Raw genomic sequence first — 24358 nt, 5'->3', positions numbered from 1 at the left:
GAACACCCGGGGGGGTTACCTGGATGAGGAGGAGGAATAGGGAGGGTCATTTTGACTCGGAGTGATTGATTGCCCCGGGCTACGGGTGGTTGGTGGGAGGAGGAGGCACTCAGTGAGTTGCTTGGACTCCTAGTGACTGCACCGAAATACTGGGAGGCTGTCTGGAGAAAGAGGCGTGACTCCTAGTGACCGCACCGAAATACTGGGAAGCTGTCTGGAGGAAGAGGCGTGTGGCGGGTCTCTGGGACTCAGAGCGATTGTACGGGGCCCCAGGTGGCTGCTCAGAGGAGAGGCCGCATAGCCAGGCGATTAGGTGCAGAGCAGGGTCCCAAGATCTAGGAGGATTCTTGGTGGAAGAGCCCCACAGAGACACGCTTAGGGGCAGAGCGAAGGTTCCAGGACTGCGGGCAGATTCTCTGAGGAGGGGCAGCCTAAGGAGATTCATCTGCGAAGGGTGAGGCTCCCAGGCCCAGGAGGTAGGGCCGAGCCCCTGGGAACTTTGCAGAGGAAGGCAGCCCAGCCCAGGCGGTAGCTGTAAATTGAGGGGAACCTCTAGGAGGGAACTGACCAGCGAGACCTCCCCACCGGGTGAGTCTTTCCTGCCGGGTGAGGTTTCCCCACAAGGACGGTAAAACCAGAGACACAGGCCCAAACAGGCCTTGCCTCAGCCCGCAGCCTAGTTCCCCTTTGGATGACCATTGATCAACAAGCGGAGGCACCTCTGCCCACTAGCAGGGAATATACCCCACCTGAAGGCCACCACTCCTAGAGAGGCAGCTTCCTGTGGAGCACCGCATTATCAACTTCCTCCAAGACTTTACCCTACTGAAGGCTAAGAGGAGATATATATAGAAATCTTCAGGGACATTGTAAGTCAATAGAGGAAATCTGCAATATCTCAGCAGTCCACTGATACCTGAACAATATGAGAAAACAAGGAAAGAAAATGCTGCAAACAAATCTAGATGTTACATCAATAAAACCCAATGACAGCATGGTAGAAGAAATGACAGAAAAGGAGTTCGGAATGTACATAATTAAAATGATCAGGGAAGCTAACGATGAGATGAAAGAGCAAATGCACGCACTGAATGATGAGATGAAAGAGCAAATGCAGGCATTGAATGATCGCACCAATCGACAGTTAAAAGAGCAAATACAGGAAGCAAAAGATCATTTCAATAAAGAGTTAGAGATATTGAAAAAAAAACAAACAGAAATCCTTGACATGAAGGAAACAATAAACCAAATTAAGAACTCCATAGAAAGCATATCCAGTAGGATAGAACACCTGGAAGACAGAACCTCAGACATTGAAGACAAAATATTTAACCTTGAAAACAAAGTTGAACAAACAGAGAAGATGGTAAGAAATCATGAACAGAATCTACAAGAACTATGGGATATCATGAAAAGGCCAAATTTAAGAATTATTGGGATTGAGGAAGACTTAGAGAAACAAACCAAAGGAATGAACAATCTATTCAATGAAATAATATCTGAAAATTTCCCAAATCTGAAGAATGAAATGGAAAATCAAGTTCAAGAGGTTTATAGGACTCCAAATACACAAAATTACAACAGACCCATGCCAAGGCACATTATAATGAAAATGCCTAACATACAAAAAAAAAGACAGAATTTTAAAGGCTGTGAGAGAAAAGAACCAAATTACATTCAGGGGGAAACCAAAACGGATATCAGCAGATTTTTCAATCCAGACCCTAAAAGCTAGAAGGGCCTGGAACAACATTTTTCAAGCCCTGAAAGAAAATGAATGCCAACCAAGAATCTTATACCCAGCAAAACTTACCTTCAAATTTGACGATGAAATAAAATCCATCCATGATAAACAAAAGCTAAAAGAATTTACAAAAAGAAAGCCAGCATTACAGAACATTCTCAGCAAAATATTCCATGAGGAAGGGATGAAAAACAAAAAAGCAAATCAGCAAAGGGAGGAATTATCCTAAAGAATTGTCAAATAAAGGAGGAACCAAGTTGTGTCAAAGAAATAAATAAATAAAATTTAAAAAATGAACCAAATGACTGGGAAACCAAATCATATCTCAATAATAACCCTGAATGTTAATGGCCTGAATTCATCAATCAAAAGACATAGACTGGCAGATTGGATTAAAAAGAAAGATCCAACAATATGTTGCCTGCAAGAGACTCACCTCATAGAAAAAGATACCCATAGACTAAAGGTGAAAGGATGGGGAAAAACATACCATGCACATGGACTCAGCAAAAAAGCTGGAGTATCCATCCTCATTTCCGATAATGTGGACTTCAAGCCAAAGTTAGTCAGAAGGGATAAAGAAGGTCATTTCATACTGCTTAAGGGAAGCATAAATCAGCAAGATATGACAATCATAAACATCTATCCCCCAAGCAGTGGCTCATCCATGTATGTCAAACAAATCCTTGTCAATTTCAGAAACCAAATAGACCACAACACAATAATACTAGGCGATTTTAACACACCTCTCTCACCACTGGACAGATCTTCCAGACAAAAATTGAACAAAGAAACCATAGATCTCAATAACACAATCAATAATTTAGACTTAACGGACATTTATAGAATATACCATCCAACCAAGAGCGAATACACTTTCTTCTCAGCAGCACATGGAGCCTTCTCTAAAATAGACCATATATTATGCCACATAGCTAATGTTAGCAAGTACAAGAAGATAGAGACACTACCTTGTATTCTATCAGATCATAATGGTTTGAAGTTAGAAATAAATGAAAGAGTAAAACACAGAAACTATTCCAACATCTGGAGATTAAACAATATGCTATTATATGATTAATGGATAACAGAAGATATTAGGAAGGAAATTAAAAAATTCTTAGAGGTAAATGAGAACAAAGAAACATCATATCAAAATCTCTGGGACACTATGAAAGCAATACTTAGAGGGAAATTTATTTCATGGAGCACATTTAATAAAAGAAGTAAAACTCAACAAATAAACGACCTAACACTACAGCTCAAAGCCCTAGAAAAAGAAGAACAGAACAGCACCAAAAGTAGTAGAAGACAGGAAATAGTTAAACTCAGAGCTGAAATCAATGAAATTGAAACAAAAGAAACAATACAAAAAATTGGCAAAATAAATAGTTGGTTCTTCGAAAAAATAAACAAAATTGATAAACCTTTAGCCACACTAACAAAGAGAAGACGAGAGAAAACCCAAATCACTAAAATTTGAAATGAACAAGGAAATATCACAACAGACAGGATTGAAATACAAAACATAATTAGAAGCTATTTTGAAAATCTATACTCCAACAAAATAGAAAATTTCGAAGACATCAACATAGAGACATAGAGACATATGAATTGCCTAAACTGAACGAGGAGGACATACACAATTTAAATAGACCAATTTCAAGTACTGAAATAGAAGAAGTCATCAAAAGCCTACCAACAAAGAAAAGTCTGGGACCAGATGGGTTCTCAGCAGAGGTCTACAAAACCTTTAAAGAAGAGCTCATTCCAATACTTCTCAAAGTATTCCATAAAATAGAAGAGGAGGGAACCCTCCCAAACTCATTCTATGAAGCCAATATCACACTGATACCTAAACCAGACAGAGACTCATCAAGGAAAGAAAATTTCAGACCAGTATCCTTAATGAACATTGACGCAAAAATTCTCAACAAAATTTTAGCAAATCGCATACAAAAACATATTAAAAAGATAGTGCACCATGATCAAGTGGGTTTCATCCCAGGGATGCAAGGTTGGTTCAACATCAGGAAATCAATAAATGTCATTCACCATATCAATAGACTTAAAGTCAAGAATCACATGATTATTTCAATAGATGCAGAAAAAGCATTTGATAAAATACAGCACCCCTTCATGCTCCAAACACTAGAAAAAATAGGGATAGTGGGAACATTCCTTAACATTGTAAAGGCCATTTATGCTAAGCCCATGGCTAATATCATTCTAAATGGTGAAAAACTGAAAGCATTCCCCCTAAAAACTGGAACAAAGCAGGGATGCCCTCTTTCACCACTTCTATTCAACATCGTTCTTGAGACTCTAGCCAGAGCAATTAGACAAACCAAAGAAATTAAAGGGATACGAATTGGAAAAGAAGAACTCAAACTATCCCTGTTCGCTGATGACATGATTATATGTTTAGAGGAACCTGGAAATTCCACCAGAAAACTCTTAAAACTCATAAGTGAATTCAGTAAAGTAGCAGGTTACAAGATCAATGCTCATAAATCCAATGCATTTTTATACATAAGTGATGAATCTTCAGAAAGAGAAATTAGGAAAACTACCCCATTCACAATAGCATTGAAAAAAATAAAATACTTGGGAATCAATCTCACAAAAGAGGTGAAAGACCTCTACAATGAGAACTATACAACACTAAAGAAAGAAATTCAAGAACACCTTAGAAGATGGAAAGATCTTCCATGTTCTTGGATAGGAAGAATTAATATTGTCAAAATGGCCATACTACCCAAAGTGCTATACAAATTCAATGCAATTCCAATTAAAATCCCAATGATGTACCTTACAGAAATAGAGCAAGCAATTATGAAATTCATCTAGAAGAATAAGAAACCCAGAATAGCTAAAGCAATCCTTAGCAGGAAGAGTGAAACAGGGGGTATTGCAATACCAGATCTTCAACTCTACTACAAAGCAATAGTAACAAATGCGGCATGGTATTGGTACCAGGCTGGCCTTTGGTCTGGCTTTGTTTATCCTTTTCACATCCCTCATCATAACCATCATTGCATTTAGCAACATAGTGGTCACAGTTGTGCATCTCCCATCAGCCAAGGAGCGACAGAGAGCTTTGTCCACCTGTTCATCTCACCTCATCGTCCTCTCTCTGATGTATGGCAGTTGTGTCTTCAGATATGTGAAACCAAAGCAAGCGAGCAGGCTGGACTCCAACAGAGAGGCTGCTCTTGTGAACACAGTGGTAACCCCACTGCTGAACCCTGTCATCTACACCCTGCGCAACAAGCAGGTCCACCAGGCTCTGAGGGAGACTATAAGCAGAATGAAAATATCAAAATAAGAAGAAAATCACATGGCTTCTGAGTCATGGTAACAGAGAACCAATTTTATAAATATGGCTTGATGAATCTATTATATATAATTATAATACACCAATAATTTTTAAAATATGAATCCAATTTAACCTATATATGCAAAACCCCAGGAAAATGGAAATCTCTATTTTCTCATGGGTATATTTTCTTTGTGGTACTTATATATCTTTTCCCTCAATATTACACATATTTACAATAATAGACTCTAATTGCAAAACCTTTTACTGAATTTTTGCTTGTCCCTCTGATATAAACCATGTGCTTGAAAAAACCAAAATATATTAAATTTATGCTTTTATTTCACTTGTCTGTAGTCACAAACGTGTTTCAACAAGACTAATAATTATGTATACCAAATGGCACTAGAATAATTCAAGTGATAGAGAGGTTATGTATTGAGTTGTAATTAATGATGAAAATCGTGCCAGTGCTCAGGCCACATACCTTCTATACCTAGCCCAAGAAGGCCATAGTACCCCGCACCTGGGGATACATATGTATCTCAACAGATGTGCTGCTTGTTAATGTTACTGACCTTTCACTCAGCTACACATGTATGCATTATTCCCATGCTATAAAGAAAGAAAACTATTTTGGGGAATTAGCCCATCCTCTAATGAGAAGAAATAGTTATGGCATACCAAAGCTGAGAATATTCTTATCTTTCTAAAATTATTTATTCTAACTGTAGTACTTCAGAGCTATGTTTGATTATGATTACTATCCTAAAACAATTACTATGGGGTGTGTGTGCATCATAGGAAGGGAGCATTTATTCCACATTCACATGATTTTTTCCAAAGAATCAAGGAGATAAAATCTCAATTATTTGCTTAAGTACTTTGTATTACTAATGAAAATAATTAAACATTATTTAAGATTCCATCTCACCCCAATTAGAATGGTTATTATCAAGAATACAAGCAACAATAGGTGTTGGCGAGGATGTGGGAAAAAAGTTACATTCATACATTGCTGGTGGGGTTGCAAATTAGTGCAGCCACTCTGGAAAGCAGTATGGAGACTCCTTAGAAAACTTAGAATGGAACCACCATTTGACCCACCTATCCCACTCTTTGGCCTATACCCAAAGGACTTAAAATCAGCATACTACAGTGATGCAGCCACATCAATGTTCAGCTGCTCAATTCACAATAGCCAGATTGTAGAACCAACCTAAATACCCTTCAATTGATGAATAGATAAAGAAACTGTGTATATATATATACAATGGAATATTACTCAACCATAAGGAAGAATAAAATTATGGCATTTGCAGGTAGATGGATGCAGTTGGAGAATATCATGCTAAGTGAGATAAGCCAATCTCCAAAACATCAAAGGCCGAATGATCTCTCTGATAAGTGGATGATGATACATAATGGGGGTGGGAGGAAGGATGGATTGTATAGAGGAAAAAGAGGAGTGGGGGGGGAAGAAAAAATAACAGAACAAGACAAACATCATTACCCTATGTACATTTCATGTACAACCAGAGAAACAAGTTGTACCCGATTTGTTTACATTGCATCAAAATAAATAAATTTTTAAAAATCTCAATTATTTGCTTAACTGCTTTGTATTACTACTGAAAATAATTTAACATTTTAAAATAATTAAATTTTTCCTGGTGGATTTGTGTTATGAACTACAAAGTTTTTTCTTTTTTTTATTGTTATCCTCCTTTCACACCAACATTTCCATTAAGTAATTTATCTATGTATGCTTTTAGTTCTAAATTCCAGGACAAAAATGTGTCTGCCTTATCTCCAATTAAATTGCTCTAAAAATTAACATTTCTATTTTTTTTCTTAACCCAATATCTGATATTAGGTAATCACAAATAAAATTTTATAGAATTCTTCCTGCATCATGATTGCATCATCCTTGACCTTGAAGTTCATATTAAAAGTACAGATTTAATGTTATTGCAAATGGAAAATTATAGAAAGAGCTTTAAAAAATCAGATATGTGTCATGATTAGATCAATTTTATATTGCCTAGTGGTGGAAATTGTATGAAAGAGATCTTTTCAAGATCAGGGAAGTAAAGTAGGTATAGAGACTTGACTGTGGGTACAGAAGCTACAAATCACAAATTAGGAGAGAGAAACTGGTGACCTAAACAACTGGCAGTGGGAACAGAATACAAAGAACCAACAGTAGACTCTGAATCATTTTCCCCTAGACAAACCCTGGGTTCTAAAGTCTTCATCTTCTCAAATGATTTATCTTACCCATAAAATGAAGACATTGAACCAGTCAATCTCTAGAGTCCATGTGGAAAAAGTCACAGGTACATGGAACAGAACATCATGTAATATTAAGTATGGGCAAGTTTTACTTGTCTGTTTTATAAAAATAAAATTCCTCACTGGAGTAGAATTAAGATGCTATAGGAAAATGTAAATAATGTCCCACTTGGAGACTTACTACTGAAAAACTATATTGAAGTGGTTGAGATTCAGCAAGTATAGAAATAAATCAAGCCAAGACATTGTCACCAAATTACTGAGAATATAAGTCTCCCCAAGGTTTTAATATTTGATAGTTTACTATGCTTAAAGTAATAAAGTATACTATATATTTTCTTGAGATAAGCCATGATTGAAGAGTGAACAAAACAAATAGAAATATTAAGATCAGATCCAATAATTGAACCTATGTATCCAGAGTGGTCACTATCTACCATTGAAGGTACCCAGTGAAGGATCAACCCTGATATCAGGTAAAACGTTTTATTGAGAAAAATATCCCTAGCTAATTCTATGTCAAAGATACTATCAATCATAATTTGATATCACTTATGACCTCACACAAAAGGGGAAATGTACTTGTTATGCTTATAATTACCTTTCTCAGAATGACTTAAAATGAAGTACACCAATAATTAGGAATAAATTTAATCGAAGAGGTGAAAGATTTCCACAACAGAAACTATAAAACATTGATGAAAAAAATTGAAGAGGATATAAATAAGTGGAAAAATATTCTACATTCATGGATTAGACAAATTAGTATTGTTAAAATGTTCATAATACCCAAAGCCATCTATAAATTCAATGCAATGCATATCAAAGTAATGACATTCTTCCACATGATAGAAAAAAAAATTCTGAAATTCATGTGGACCCACAAAAATCCTGGGTAGTCAAAGCAATCTCAAGCACAAAGAGAACAAAACTGGAGACATCACATTACCTGATTTCAAAATAAACTACATGTTATGGTAAGTAAACAGCATGGTGGTTGCATAAAATCAGACACTTAGACCAATGGAATACAATAGGGATCCAAGAAATAAATCAACTCATCTGATACTAATTGATTTTTAACCAAAGTGACAAGAACACACATTGGAAAAATGTCAGTCTCTACAACAAATAATGCTGGGAAAATTGGGCATCCACATGTACAAGAATGAAAGTAGACCCCTATGTCTTACAATAAACAAATATTTACTTTTAAGACTTAAGTAGACACTATAAAGCTACTAGAAAAAAAAAACATAAGAAAAATGCTTTAAGATATTAGAATAGGCAAGAAATTTTGGAATAAGACCCCAAAAGCACAGGCAACAAAAGGAAAAACAGACAAGTTGGGTTAAATCAAACCAAAATGCTTCTGCACAGCAGAGGATAAGAGAGATAAAAGAGAATCTACTGAATTATAGAAAGCTGTCAAACTATACCTCTGATAAAGGGTTAATATCCATAATGTATAAAGAACTCAAACAACTCAATAGCAAAAATAAATAAATAAATAAATAAATAAATAAATAAATAAATAAGTAAATAAATAAATAAAGAATCTAATTTAAAAATAGGTAAATGTACATCCACAAGAATATGGTCCTAACTAGAATAAGCTATATTCCATACTTGCATAATTATATCAAAATGGATTCTACTGTCATGTATAACTAAGAAGAAACAATAGAAAAACAAGCTTGAAAACTGTAACAATTCAAAGTGTTTTTGTTGTAAGTAGAAGATGACAATGTGTCATTGTTGAAGATTAGTTTATTTAATTTAGATTAATGTAACATAATGAACTATGTTCTGATTTGAATTTATGTTTTAATCTTGATAAAACTTGAGGAGATAAAAACTTTATTTTGTATAGAAAGAAAAAAAAGAAGTTGGAATTTAAAAAAAATGTACACAAATCTGAAGTTCTGGATGCTCTCTTATATATTAGTCTTTGGCTTATATGTCTATTCACATACCACAGAATGCATAGTCACACATATGTTATATTTTATCCTACGTTGTTAAAGTAGTAAAATTAACTTTAATTTTGCTCATGATTTCCTCAGTTTCTTACTTTCAAATGTTTTTGTTTAACTTCTTTTTTCCCTCATTTGATTTGCTAAACAGATGGTCTTCGAAACTTTCTGTTTGCAAGTGTACATTTTCACCAGTGTGTATAATTTTTTAACTTCTGTGTATGAGTAAGTAATATAACCTCTCATACATTATAATATAATGTGAGCAATAATTAAAACACTTTTGAAAGTTTAGATTAAAATTATAAAATGTGCAGACATTTATTTAACCATAATTATAGGCTCCATTAAAGAATTATAATTACATCTATAGTTGAAACATTGTATCCTTATATCCATTCTATCTAGTATACATCATCCTGGTTATAATTATTGATATTGTTATTACTGTTTAAATAGCCTCACCCATTTCTTAGTGTCTGTGACTTCATAAGTGAAAATAAATTGTATTATATTGAAATAACCATGACTTTACTGTTAGAATTCCATGGTTTTCTGAGCAATACATTCTACTTGACATTAAAATTATTCTAGTGTTAAAAAAGACAGGCAAGTGCCTAAAAGGTATATGGAAAACTGCTCAACCTCAACTAATCGTCAGGAAAATTCAAATCAAAAGCACAATGAAATATCAACTTACTCCTGTAAGAGTGGCTAAATATTAAAAAGACAAAAGTGACAAGTGATATCAAGGATTATGGAGGGAAGGTACACTAATGCATTGTTGGTGGGAATGTTAATTGGTATAGCTATAATGCAAAAGAGTATGAAGGTTCCTCAAAAATTAACAATAGAACTACCAAATGACCCACTAGTCCCACTAGTACACCCAAAGGAAATGAAATCAGTATGATTAAGAAATAACTGCACTCTCATGTTCATTGCAGCACTGTTCACAGTACCAAAGATGCAAAACCAACATCTCTCCATCAACAGAATAATGAATAAACTGTGGTGCATATATATGATGAAATAGCATTCACCACTTAAAAAGATAAAATCTGGTAATTTGCAACAATGTAGTTGAAATTAGAGAACATTATATGAAGTTAAATAAGTCAGACATAGCAAATAGAAACCCCATGATTTCACTCAGGTGCAGAATCTAAACATGTTGATCTCATAGAAATAGTGAAGACAATAGTGATTAGCAGAGCCACAGGAAGGGTAGGTGGAGTCGGAGGATTTAGAGAGGTTGGTCAAAAGGTAAAAAGTTACAAGCAGATATCTGGGAGTAAAAAAAATTCTGGCATTGTATTACAATAGAGTAACCATATTGTTTATTTAAAGAGCTAGAAGTGAAAAAATGGAATGTTTCATCACATATAAACAATGCTTCAAAGGATGGATATGCTTTATCATAATCATTCTATATATAGAGAGACACATATATATTATATATATACATATATACCAATGAAAAAATTATCTCTTAATAATGTGCAATTCAGTAGGTATATTTACAAGCAGCATAAATAATTTCAGAATATTTTTATCAATTAAAAAAGAAACCTTCTTCCCATTAACAGTCTTGTCCCATTCTCCTTTTCCCCCAGCCCCTGGTACCATTAGTCAATTTTCTTTTACTATGGGTTTGCCTATTTGGGATGTTTCATATAATGCGGATTTTTGTATCTGGTTGCTTTTACTTAGAATAAAAATATCAAGGCTTATCAGTGTTGTACTTTCTGTTTGTCATTTCTTATACTGCTGCTCATAAGAGGTACTTTTATTCATTGTCTTATCTACAGAGTCTAACAGCATAATACAATGTGACAAATATTAAGTGCTTAATAAAATTTTGTTGTTTATGAAATGCATGTGTGATTTTTATTGAGGCAAAATTCATATAACAACCATTTTGAAGCATACAATTCAGTGGCATTTAGCACATCAGATGTTTTTACAACCATCTCTCTGGTTTCAAGAACAGTTTTACCCCAGAACACCTTGTGTCCATTAAGTAATCTGTGCATATTCCTTCTTCTTCCACCTCCTAAAACTTACTAATCTGCTTTGGGTGTCCATGGATTTGTCTTTTCTGGGTGTTTCATATAAAGGGAATTGTGTAACATGTGGCCTGATCTGCCTGAATTCTTTCAAACTAGCATATATTTAAGGTCTATTAACATTGTAACATATATCAGTACTTTATCCTTTTTATAGCTAATTATATTCCACTGTATAGAAATATCTTAATTTGTCTATTCATTTATCCATTAATAGATACTTGGGTACTTTCTCCTCTTTGACTATTACACACAATGCTGCTATTAACATCCATATAGACATATGTTTACCTTTCTCTGGGATGTATACTTAGGAGTAGAATTGATGTTAACTATGTTAACTATATTTAACTATTTATTTTTAGCCCCACTAAACTGTTTTCCAAAGGATCTGTACCATTTTTTGTTTCCACCAAGCAGTCCAGGAGTGTTCCGGTTTCTCTACATTCTCAATGGCACTTGTTATTTTCCATTTGTCTGAGTACAGTCATCCTAGTGGGTGAGAAATGGCATCCCATTGTGGTTTTGACTTTCGTTTCACTAATGACTAATAAGGCTGAGCACCTTTCATGTGTTTTTGGTCTTTTGTAACACTTCTTCAGAAAAATAGCTATTGAAGTTTCTTAATCATTTTAATTGGATTATTTGTGTTTTTATTTTTAAGTTGTGAATGTTGAAAGAAATTTATCATAAACCCGATAAGAAACTTGTTTCTGGAACATATAAAGTATAATGAAGTACATGTTAGTTAAAAATTTCTTTTTAGCTTTATGATTTGCAAATGTTTCCTCACATTTTATAAAATGTATGTTCACTTTCCTGTGTCCTTTGAAGGACAATCTTTTAAATTTTAATGAAGTTTAATGTGTCTGATTTTCTTTTGTTGCTGCTCTGTTAGTCCCATATCTAAGAAACATTTGCCTAATCCAAGGCCACATAGATTTATAAGTATTCTGAGAATTTTAAAATTTAAGATCTTACATTTAAATCTTTGAACCATTTTGAATTAATCTTTTGTGTATGGTGTGAGGAGGAGTCCAAATTATTGTTTTATTTTGGGGGAGGGGCAGGAGTTGCTGTCCATTTTCCCAGTGTCATTTGTTGAATAATATGCTTTACCATTGACCTAAAATCAGAATATTATAGTAATACAGCACATCAATGTTTACAGCATCACAATCTATAATAAACAAGCTATGGAACCAGCATAGGTGCCTGTCCAAAGATGCATGAATAAAGAAAATGTGGTGTATATGTACACAATGGAGAGTTAGTCATAAAAAATGAAATTGTAGCATTTGCTAGTAAATGGCTGGAACTAGAGGCTATCATGCTAAGTGAAATCGGCCAGAATCACAAAGTCAAACTTTGAATGTTTTCTTTGATGTGCAGAATCTAGTCCAAAATAAGAAAAAATAAAAGAAACCCACTGGCTGCTCTGAAAAGCCATCTTTGCATTGTTCCGGGGTCCAGCTCTTTGCTCGCTGCAACCACCTCCGCTGCCGCGGACTCCGGCAGCTTTATCGCCAGAGTCCCTGAACTCTCGTTCCCTCCTTAACCCACTGCATGGGCTCACCGGCCGTGGACACCAGCTCCGAGATCACCACCAAGGACTTAAAGGAGAAGAAGGAAGCTGTGGAGGAGGCAGAGAATGGAAGAGATGCCCCTGCTAATGGGAATGCTAATGAGGAAAATGGGGAGCAGGAGACTGACAATGAGGTAGAAGAGGAAGAGGGTGGTGAGGAAGAGGAGGAGGAGGAGGAGGAAGGTGATGGTGAGGAAGAGGATGGAGACGAAGATGAGGAGGCTGAGGCAGCTATGGGCAAACAGGCAGCTGAAGATGACGAGGATGATGATGTTGATACCAAGAAGCAGAAGACCGATGAGGCTGACTAGACCGCAAAAAAGGAAAAGTTAAACTAAACCTAAAAGGCCGCCGTGACCTATTCACCCTCCACTTCCCGTCTCAGACTCTAAACCTGGTCACCCTGGAGCAGAGAGGCGCGCCCGCCCACCCCCGCGGGCAGTGCCACCCGCAGATGACACGCGCTCTCCACCACCCAACCAAATCACAACGTGGATTTGCAACAGGGGAGGAAAAAAAAAGAATCAAAATTTCCAAGGCCCTGCTGTTTTTTTCTTAAAAGTACTTTAAAAAAGGAAAATTTGTTTGTATTTTTTATTTACATTTTATATTTTTGTACATATTGTTAGGGGTCAGCCATTTTTAATGATCTCAGATGACCAACCAGCCTGTGGAGTGTTCTGTGTCCTACTTCTGACTTTACTTGTGGTGTGACCATGTTCATTATGATCTCAAAGGAGAAATAAAAATCTTGTAAATAAAAGCAAAAACAACAACAACAACAACAACAAAGCCCCAATCTTATTCCGAGCATTCCAGTAACTCTTTTTGTGTATGTACTTTAGCAGTACTATAAGTAGTTGGTTTGTATGAGATGGTTAAAAAGGCCAAAGATAAAAAGGTTTCTTTTTTTTTTTTTTTTCTTTTTTTGTCTGTGAAATTGCTGTTTATTTTTTCCGCCTGTTTGATGTATGTGAGAAACAATGTTGTCCAACAATAAGCGGGAATTTTATTTTGCTGAGTTGTTCTAAAAATAAAAAAGAAAAGAAAAGAAAAGACAGGGCAAATTCCATCAAAATAGAAGAAAAATCAGTGGAGTAGAAGAAAGGGATTAAAGAAGAAGGAGGAGGGATGGTGTGAAAGAACAGTGAAATGAATCTCACATAACTTTCCTATTATGTATTTAAATATACTACAGTGACTATCACTATTATATATATCAACAAGGCACTTATTAAGAATATCCAAAAGTATATAACAGAAAGATCAGTAGAGTAGAGGGAATGATACAAGGAGAGGGAGCAGAGGAAGGAAAGGGGGAAATAATGAGGACTGAATTAGATCAAATCATATTCCATGCTTTATAATCATCAAAATAAATTGTAATATTGTGTATAACTATAAAGAAATAATGTGAAGATTGGGGATGCCAAGGTTTTAGTCTCACTGAAATCTTGGCTAATAAAATTAAAACAAACAAGACAAGGTTCAAACTGGCCACATTGAGAGTATTTCCTTGGAACTCCAAAACAAATCCATTCTGACTTACACCAGCCCTGTAAATGGGAAAAGATTCTCAGGCTGTAGTCAGAAATGAAAGGTCAAGTGGATATGGTGGTGCACACCTATAATCCCAGCCACCTGGGAAACTGAGGCAGGAGGATTGCAAGTTGGAGGGCAGCCTGGGCAATTTAGTGAGACTTTATCTCAAAAATAAAGAAATAAATAAAAAGGATTTATATGGGAATAGGAAAGTCAGTAAAATGAGGTGGACATTACTCTCCTATGTTCTTATAAGAATACATGAATGGTATAACTCCACATCATGTACAACCACAAAAAAATGGGAAGTTATACTCCATGTATGTATGATATGTCAGAATGCATCCTACTGTCCTGTAGAAGTAAAAATAACAAACAAAAATTTTTTTAAGATTTTTAAAAAAGGTTTTGAGATATAGCCAAGTGGTAGAATGCCCAAGTGTTCAACAGTACTGAAAAAAATGTTTAAAATTTTAATAAATTAAAAAATAAAGTATCAACAAAAATCAACAAATCTTTAGTTAGAGAGAAATAACCAAGAACCAGAATCATCCTTTAATCTGTGAATTTTAAATATAAAAATGATGCTAAAAAGGAAAATTTGGTAAATTGAATGTTATTAAAATTAAAATATTTTCTTTGTGAGAGTCCTTGTTTTTAAAAGTGAATCTCAAAGTTTGCATATTTCTTCCATTTGCATAGCAATTTTTAAATAAAAATATTTAAAAAATGGAGAACAGAATGGTCATAGCTGGTTTGGAAGACCTGAAGAGACAAACAGAAGCAGTTATGTAAAGGTATAGGAGCAAACTTTGGTGTTGAAAATGTCCAGTCTCTTCACTCTGGTTTGAAAGAAAATATGATGAAATTATGAATAAGTCTATACACACACACACACACACACACACACACACACACACACGTGTAAGTGGGAGATGTGATAAAAAGTTTTGATGTACTGTATTAATGTCAGCATCTGGATTGTGATATTGAATTATAGCTTTTAATGGGTGAAGCATATACGGATCTATTTTTTACAACTCCCTGTGACACTACAAGTATTTCAATAAAATTTTTAATTATAGAAAAATTGATAATTTTGAAATTTTGTCATATTTTATACAGTTACATTCATTACTACAAAATGGACAATTAATTTTATATCATAGTAAACAAAAATATTAACATCAAATGCTTAAAGGAATGCAAAAAAATGAATTACTCATGCATTAGTGGTGAGAAAAATGACACAGTCATTCTGGAAAGCAACTTGTCATTTTGTCATAAAACTAACAGGCAACTACCATACAAACCAAGAATTACATTCTTAGATATTTATCTCAGAGAAAAAAAAGATCTTATGTTTGTACAAAAACTTATATACAAATCTTTACAAAACTTTACTTGGAAGAGCTGAAACCTGTTTAAAGCCCATGTCTACCAGGCAAATTAAAAAAAAAATGTGGCACCTACATATTGTGGAATGATCCTCAGCAATAAAAAGGAATGAGCTACTGACAACAGTAGTTTGGATGAATCTCCAAATAATTATGCTGAGTAGTCCCAAAGACTACTTCTTGTATGTGCATACACACATATATATACACACATATACATTAATGTATATATTTTATTTAATATATACATATACATATCTTTTTTTTTAAAACTGGAAAAGTCACAGAAATGGCAAAAAGTAGTTGCAGCAGGAGATAAGTGGGTATGGCTGTGAAAGGCTATAAAAGATCAACAGAAGTCATCTTTGTCAGGATAGAAATGTCATCTTGACATCATCAATGTCAATATCCTGGCTATGACATTTTATTATATTTTTAAGATGGTCCCATTGAAGGAAACTAGGTAAAGGTGACATGGGATCTCTCTACATTAGTTCTTCAAACTGTATGTGAATGTACACTTATCCTAAAATTAGATATTTAATTTTGTTTAGGATGAATTAGGGAAAACCCACCCTCTGAGAACCTAGTTTTATTCACTGGGATACTGTCTATAGGTTACACTCAGAATTCTGCCTAGCTGTTCAGAACACTTCACAAAGAATTGTATAATCTAGTGTGGACTTTGTGACCCTGAGTGATACCCAGGTAAAGATATCCTATGGATACCTTGTGAAATAGTTAATTTTTCATAAAGAGTGCACAGAGCAAGGCAAGTTGAAATGATAGAGTCTCCCATGGGTTCTTATGGAAACTTTCTCCAGCTGGATTGTTTGTCTACTAGATTGCTGCTCAGAGTTCTGAAGTAAACATCTGAATCAGTCAATGGACGGTTTTTGCCGTGATGGGGATTGAACTAAGCCCCTTATGTATGCTAGGCAAGCACTCTATCATTGAATCACATCTCCAACCCAGCCAACACTCTTGAAAGTCTAAAATTCTTATGAGATTAAGCTTTAGTACAATTAATTGCAAAATCAAGATGGAAGGGAATAAATGCACTAATATCTGATGCACAGAAAATCAAAAATACACCATGCACATGGGGAATCAGGAGTGAAAAAAACCACTTCTTGATGAAAGTGTAAACACATTACTTGATTCGGTTTAACTCCTTTTTCATTATCAATGCACACATTTTCCTTGTAATTGTTTCTAATTAGGAGATCTGCTATTTTTTGCTGTATGAAATATCAACCAGGATTTAGCTTTTCCTGAAAGATACTGACACCTCTAAAATCACAGTAGGAGAAAATTTCTCTTAGATGAGAAGACAGAATTTGGTGCCAGGCCCACCTATCATCCAGCCATCAGAAACATCAATTGGCAGCATAGATTACAAGAAAAAGCACAAATAAAAGGTTTTATTTTGTTTATGTTTTTAAAAGTGTTAAAGCAATTTCATTAATAACATTTGCCAAAAGTGAAAGATGATAAAGTAAAAGTGCCAATCTTAACTACCTGGAACACTAAGCTATTTATATCTCTAAGAAAACAGACCCAAATAGGTAAATTAGAAAGCTTACTACTTGTTAATTTACATAAACAAAAACAATGAGTTGGCATTAATTCTCACAAGGCAATCGTATTATGATTTTCATAAGCAATTTTCTTCTAAACTTTCAAAACATGCTTGAATAAATACAGTGTAAATAGAGGTTTATATATTTTTTTGTAGGTATCAGAAAATTCAAGTTCAAGAATGTCATGAACATCAATTGTTAAATCTGATAACACTTTTATTCTTAGCCTAAGGAGTTTGCATTGCAGTCATCCCTCAGTATCTCTGGGGGATTGTTTCCAATGCCTCCGTGGATACCAAAATCCATGGATGTTCAAGTCCCTCAGTAAAATAGTACAGTATTTGTTTATAAACTGCTTGGATAGTCCATATCCTTTAAATCATTTCTAGATGGTTTATAATATCCAATACAATATAAATGCCATGCAAGTTGTTGTTATACTGTATTGTTTAAGGAAAAAAATGACCAAAGAATGTACGTGTTCAATACACACATGCAATTTTTTTCCAAATATTCCCCATCCAGAGTTGGTTGAATGTACAGATGCAGAACACACAAATATGGAAGATAAATTATTTGATTTGTATATGTCAGCCTCACCATAAATGTTCTCTGAATTAAACTTATATAAGACCAATGGAAAAAAAGCAAGGAAGATACTTTACAGCACAATATAGGGAACTATCTTTCAAACAGTGAAAGGAGATGCAAGATCAGGTAGCTTCCATCTAAGTGAAAGTTCACATAAGTTAGGTCACTATATGTAGTAGTTCTATGGAGCAGACTTACCCCAGAGTGGGAAATTGAAGTAGATGGACAGATTTAGCTTTCCTAGAAAGCTCTTCAATCCTATTTCTGTATTTTCATCCTGGACAGAACGTCCCTCAGAGCCTGGTGGACCTGCTTATTGCGCAGGGTGTAGATGACAGGGTTCAGCAGTGGGGTCAATACTGTGTTCACAAGAGCAGCCTCTCTGTTGGAGTCCAGCCTGCTCGCTTGCTTTGGTTTCACATATATGAAGACACAACTGCCATACATCAGAGAGAGGACGATGAGGTGAGATGAACAGGTGGAGAATGCTTTCTGTCGCTCCTTGGCTGATGGGAGACGCATGATTGTGAACATTATGTTGCTATATGCAATGATGGTTATGATGAGGGATGTGAAAAGGATAAACAAAGCCAGACCAAAGGCCAGCATTTCAATAGATCTGGTATCAGAACAGGAGAGATGAATCAGTGGGCCGAGATCACAGAAAAAGTGAGGGATGACGTGTGGACCACAGAAGGACAGCTGGGAAACCTTCAGGATCAGACCAGTGATAATAATGGAGGACACAGTGTAGCAGAAGAAAACCAGGAAGAAACAAACCCTCAGGTTCATGATAGTTGGGTAGTGTAAAGGCTTGCAAATAGCCAAGTATCGATCCAAGGACATCACAGTCATGAGGAAGAAAATTGTTGACCCAAGAAATAAAAAAGAAAAGGCTTGTGTGAGACAAGATGTAAAATTAATTGTCTGCTGTCCTAAAAGAAAGATGGACAGCAGTTTAGGAATAACGGTGGTGATGAAACAGAATTCACAGAAAGAAAAACTGCTGAGGAAGAAGTACATAGGTGTTTGCAGGCGATGGTCAGTCCAGGTGATGGTGATTATGAACATGTTTCCTGTGACAGAGGCTAGGTACACCAGCAAGTGCACCAGGAAGAGGACCTTTCCCAGATGCTGAACTGCAGGAAACCCCTCCAGGGTGAACTCTGCAATGGTTGTCTCATTTCCAAGCCCCATGTTTTCTCCAATTCTTTGTCTGTCATCAACCCTCTTTCATCTGTTAGGCAGAAAATACTACCACCCATGAAGAAAGGATTTAATAGATAGTCACTCTTCAAAACAATGATGACAGCAACAAAACTGCTTGTGGTTACTATTCTGAATGACTTGTTTTCTATTTTTTAAATAATTCATTATGAATTATATTGAACTTTTCCCATTGTCAAATTATAAATCTTGAATATTTTTCTGGTATTTTCATTTTTGTTTGGTTGTTTTTGAGAATAATTTTATAAACAACGTAACTTTTGTGAAAAATAGTATTTTGGAAATACTTTGTAAAGTAAGACAAATGCAGTATGAAAATCATAATTTTTTGCAGACAAAATATACAGCTAGTGGATGACAAAGGTGAACACCCCACAGAAAATATCTTTTCATGGTGTAAAAATATTAGTTTCTATATTTATGGGATATGCATTCTATGGATCCTCATATGTATTGACTGCAGCTCTCCAATAATTGGGCAAAAATCCATGCTATGTTGTCATGCTCCAACCCAGTTATTTTTCTGAAATCTGTTTAACCTGAGTCCTTTAACCAAGGCCCATGAGTATGCAAGAAAGCTCACAAGTATAGAATCTCATAATTATCCTGTACACAGATTTAAAAAACTATGTCTAGAGATGGGAAAAAATTGTTATGTAAGTTTATTGTTCAAGCTCAATGAATAAACATACAGGAGGCAAATCAGTGTTCCTTTCATTGTAGCAACCTCATAGAATGGAAGTGTTTCCTTCTGCCATCAGTCATAACTTGCACATTCCTTTCTCTGTGAACATCACTGTTACATTGGAAGATTCTGGTGTAGATGGAATCACACCTAGATGCTCTGAGCAGTCACCAGAGAAACATTAATATTTTTAAGCCACTACCCAGCTAGAAAGCAGATGAAGTGATATTGAATCTGGTGAAATGATTCCACAAATGTTTTGAAATCAGGCTCTAATTAATAAGTCACTGTAATTAAATTGTGTTTGATGTGATTTTTTGATTTGGCCAAACCTATTGCTTTAACTATGTATGCTCTACAATAGTAGCTTAATCATAACCAGTCTGGTTTAAATATTTGAGACATTAGATTGCAAATCATCCCCATGGTCAGTACTCACCAAGAAGTAGTTCACTGGGAACAGAGATTCCTTATTGATGTGCTGCTTTTATCTTCCAACAAACCAGGTTCTTTCTCCTAGATTCAAGGATAGGAAAAAAAAAAAAAAAAAAAGAACACTTAACTGAGATCTACCCATCCTTGATCTATAAAACAACCAATGGATGTCTTAAGTCTTATTCGGTACACAATTATTAAGGTTAGTTGTTTTGAAGGAAGGCAGAAATTTCCATCAGTGGAACACTGTCAGTTTTCCCTGTGGTAATCTGGCTGATAAATCCTAGGGCATGAAGACAGTACCAAATACCTCAAACCTGTGCCAGTATTTGTGGGTATAGTTATTTAGAATTCCTGAACATATTTTTGTTCATTCTATAGTGCATATTTAGTCACACTGGGACATTTATTTTGTATGGGACATGATGATACAGTCCATCAAGAACACCAAACTTGGTTGGTTGTGCATCCATACCAAAAGAGACTCAGGAAAAGAAGACAGTGAAGGTCAAATTTCCTTACTCATGGACCTGTTTGTTCATTTTGCTTCAATTTTTGCGGGGAGGTGCTGGGGATTGAACCCAGGGACTGCGCTTGCAAGGCAACAATCTACCAACTGATTTATATGGGCAGCCCCAGGATTTTTTTTTTTTTTTTTTTTTTTTTTTTGCGGTACTGGGGATTGAACCCAAGGCCTTATGTTTTTGAGGCAAGCACTCTACCAACTGAGCTACACCCCTGGCCCCAATTTTGCTTCGAATAGTGTGGCCCACCTTTCTGAGTTGGTGAGGATCATTGCAGTCATAAATGAAAACTATATTTAAATGACTCTATGCAATATTGCTACAGGATATTTGAAAATCATCTGTGAGGTCACACGAATTCCAAAAGGACAAACCCCTAGAACACTCATTAGAGGAGTATAAAAAAGGAAGTAGGAACTAAAAATCACAATTGATACCCAGGAGACCTTTAATTGCTTATTGTCAGAAATAGAAAATTTAGGTAGAAATTTATTGTTAATTACTATTTCAGTGCATATGGAAACACACTGTCATTCTCAATAATCTACATGGTCCTCTGTGACAGTTTTAGAAGTAGATTTTGCATCACAGGCCCAGGGGTATAAAACTTGTAAAATCACAAATTATGTATGTCAAGAAAGACAGTCTTAAACATCCGAAATACTTTTTACAATTAAGTTTCCTTTTTTAAAACTCTTTAATCTGGCATTTTATTTATTGAGATATAATTTGAATATTATAAAATGCCTTTTTTACATATGTAAACAGACATTTCAACCACACAAATCGAACTATAAAACAACTCTTTTACCATAAATTTCCTCTGCCCTTCTCAGTCAGAAAATAATTCATTTATACCAACAAAAAGCACTTTTGTTTGTTCTTGAATGAAATAGAGCATGCATTTCTTGTTTGACTTTTGTTGTTCAACATGTTTCTGAGATTACGCTCTTTCATGTGTCAGTGATCTATTATTTTATATGCTTTGTGGTAGTCTGCTGTTGCAGTATACCATTTTTCCATCCTTCCTTTGGAGGATGTTTATATCCTTTCCGTTTTGAGGTTATTACGAATTAAAGATGCTATGAATATTCTTGGACAATCTTTTTGATGATATAAACTCTTTGTTAGAAAACTTGGAGTGAAAGTGTTGAACTGACAGGCTTGATCTCAACAATCTTAAGAAATCCTAAAACAGATTCCAAAATTGGATTTAGTCTCTCAAGAGCAAGGCATGAGAAACCTAAGTTGTATCATATTCTCACAAACACTCTTGGAAGCACTCTTGTTGATGTCTAGTAGTGTCTTTGTGTGTGTGTGTGTGTGTGTGTGTGTGTGTGTGTGTGTATGTGTGTGTGTGTAGCTATATAAGGACTGAACCTAGGGTTTTCTTCATGCTAAGCACTACCATAGTAAGCTCTACCACTGAGTTTACTACCCCAGTTTTCCAGTGGTATCTTATTTTGGTTTTACCTTGCATTTTCCTGGTACTGCTAATGTCAAACCCCTTTTCATATGTTTATTAGACACTTGAAATTCTCTTTCATGAAGTACCTGTTAAAGTCTTTTACTCACTTTTAATTGCCCCACTCCCTTTTTTCTTTACCCTTAGGATTTCTTTTTATATTCCAGATGTTTGCCTATGTAAGAATTCTAGTTGGGGCATACTTTAAAATTTTTTTTTTAATGAAGTATTGAATGGGCAGAATTCTTTTTTCAATTGGATGAAATCCAATGGATCAAGTTATTTCTTTTGTGGTTCGTAGTCCATCTTCTGCCGGGGAAGGCATCACCCTCGCCAAGGAAAGAAAAACATCCTGTGTTTTCTTCCAGAAACTCTAACATATTGTAAACATTTTAAGTCTATATTCTTTTCCAAATTAATGTTATATGCACCACCTGAAGTAGAGTTTAAGGTTATTGTATGAATATCTAGGTGCTTTGGACACATTCTTGAAAGATCATTTTCTCCAATCAAAGTACATCAAAATTAGTCTATTCATATAGGCCTATTTCTGTACTGTTTTTTCTGTTCCTTTTGTGTGTTTTTTCATCCTAACTCAAATACTATACTGTCTCAATTTATGTAGTTTAGAAACATTTCTTCCTGCTGCATTTCTGTCTATGATTAATATTATTTTTAATAATACCAAATATTTTCTTAATATTTGATAATGTTCAACAGTCAAGCCTGGAATTTTCTTTGCAGGAAGATTTTTTTTCCCACTTTTTAAAATTGCCGCATTATAATTGTACATACTAATGGGATTTGTTCTTCTGTATTCATACTTGCACATAATACAACAATATAATTTGGTCAGTACTTCCCCCCATCCCTCATTGACACACACCCCCTTGGACTCTTTTCACTACTGATCTCTTTTTGCTTTTTAGGAGATCCATCCCCTCTGTTGGTTTTCTTTTTTTCCCTCTGGTTTCCACATATGAGAGAAAACATACAACCCTTAACCTTCTGAGTTTGACTGATTTCACTTAACATGATGACCTCTAGTTCCATCCATCTTACTGTAAATGCCATAATTTCATTTTTCTTTGTGGCTGAATAAAGCTCCATTGTGTACGTATACCACATTTTCTTTATCCATTCATCCACTGATGGACATCCAGGCTGGTTCCATAGATTGGCTATCGTGAATTGTGCTGCTATAAACATGGGTAAGCATGTATCACTGCAGTATGATGACTTTAATTCTTCAGGATAAATACCAAGGAGTGGTATAGCTGGGTCATATGATGGTTCCATGCTTAGTCTTGTTTTTTTAATACCTAGACTTGAGGAGCCTCTATACTGATTTCCATGGTGGTTATGCTAATTTATAGTCCCACCAACTGTGTGAAAGTATCCTTTCTTCCCATATCCTCTCCAGTATTTATTAGTATTTGTATTCTCAATGACTGCCATTCTGACTGGTGTGAGATGAAATCTCAGTGTAGTTTTGATTTGCATTTCCCTAAATAGTAATGATGTTGAGCATTTTTTGTATTTGTTGGCCATTTGTATTTCTTTTGAAAAGTGTGTAATTCATTTGTCCATTTATGAATCGGGTTATTTGAATTTTTGGTGTAAAGTTTTTTGAGCTCTTTTATAGTCTAGATATTTAATCCTCTGTGAGAAGAGTAGCTAGCAAAGACTTTCTCCCATTCTGTGGGTTCTCTCTTCACATTTCTAATAGTTTCCTTTGCTGTGCAAACCTTTTTAATTAAATGTCCCATTTATTAACTCTTAGCATTATTTAGTTAGTTTTAGGGGTCCTACTGAGAAAGTTGTTGCCTGTGCCTAAAAACTGGAGTTTTGACCCTACATTTTCTTCTAGGAATTTCATAATTTCTGTTTTATTCCAAGGTCTTGGATCCATTTTGAGTTG

General features: G+C 35.1%; 2 protein-coding genes across 2 annotated transcripts; one reads left to right on the top strand and one right to left on the bottom strand.

Annotated features, from left to right (window-relative positions):
• Positions 1–12085: 12085 nt before the first annotated feature.
• On the top strand, positions 12086–13780 carry LOC306659818 (uncharacterized protein). Its single transcript, XM_079137623.1, has one exon. It carries the CDS (start codon positions 12970–12972, stop codon positions 13297–13299), a length of 330 nt encoding a protein of 109 aa, XP_078993749.1. The 5' UTR covers positions 12086–12969; the 3' UTR covers positions 13300–13780.
• A 770-nt stretch (positions 13781–14550) lies between these two features.
• On the bottom strand, positions 14551–24358 carry LOC306659811 (olfactory receptor 6C74-like). The gene has a single exon (XM_079137605.1). It carries the CDS (start codon positions 19296–19298, stop codon positions 18360–18362), a length of 939 nt encoding a protein of 312 aa, XP_078993731.1. The 5' UTR covers positions 19299–24358; the 3' UTR covers positions 14551–18359.

Source organism: Sciurus vulgaris (genome assembly GCF_902686455.1).
Source record: "Sciurus vulgaris genome assembly, chromosome: 4".
Taxonomy (NCBI): Eukaryota; Metazoa; Chordata; class Mammalia; order Rodentia; family Sciuridae; genus Sciurus; species Sciurus vulgaris.
The sequence above is the reverse complement of the archived record's forward strand: the minus strand, read 5'-3'. Positions and strand labels throughout refer to the sequence as shown.

Bases quoted from the DNA above. Each gene is read 5' to 3' on its own strand.
- LOC306659811 (XM_079137605.1), bottom strand. From the start codon at position 19,298: ATGGGGCTTGGAAATGAGACAACCATTGCAGAGTTCACCCTGGAGGGG.
- LOC306659818 (XM_079137623.1), top strand. From the start codon at position 12,970: ATGGGCTCACCGGCCGTGGACACCAGCTCCGAGATCACCACCAAGGAC.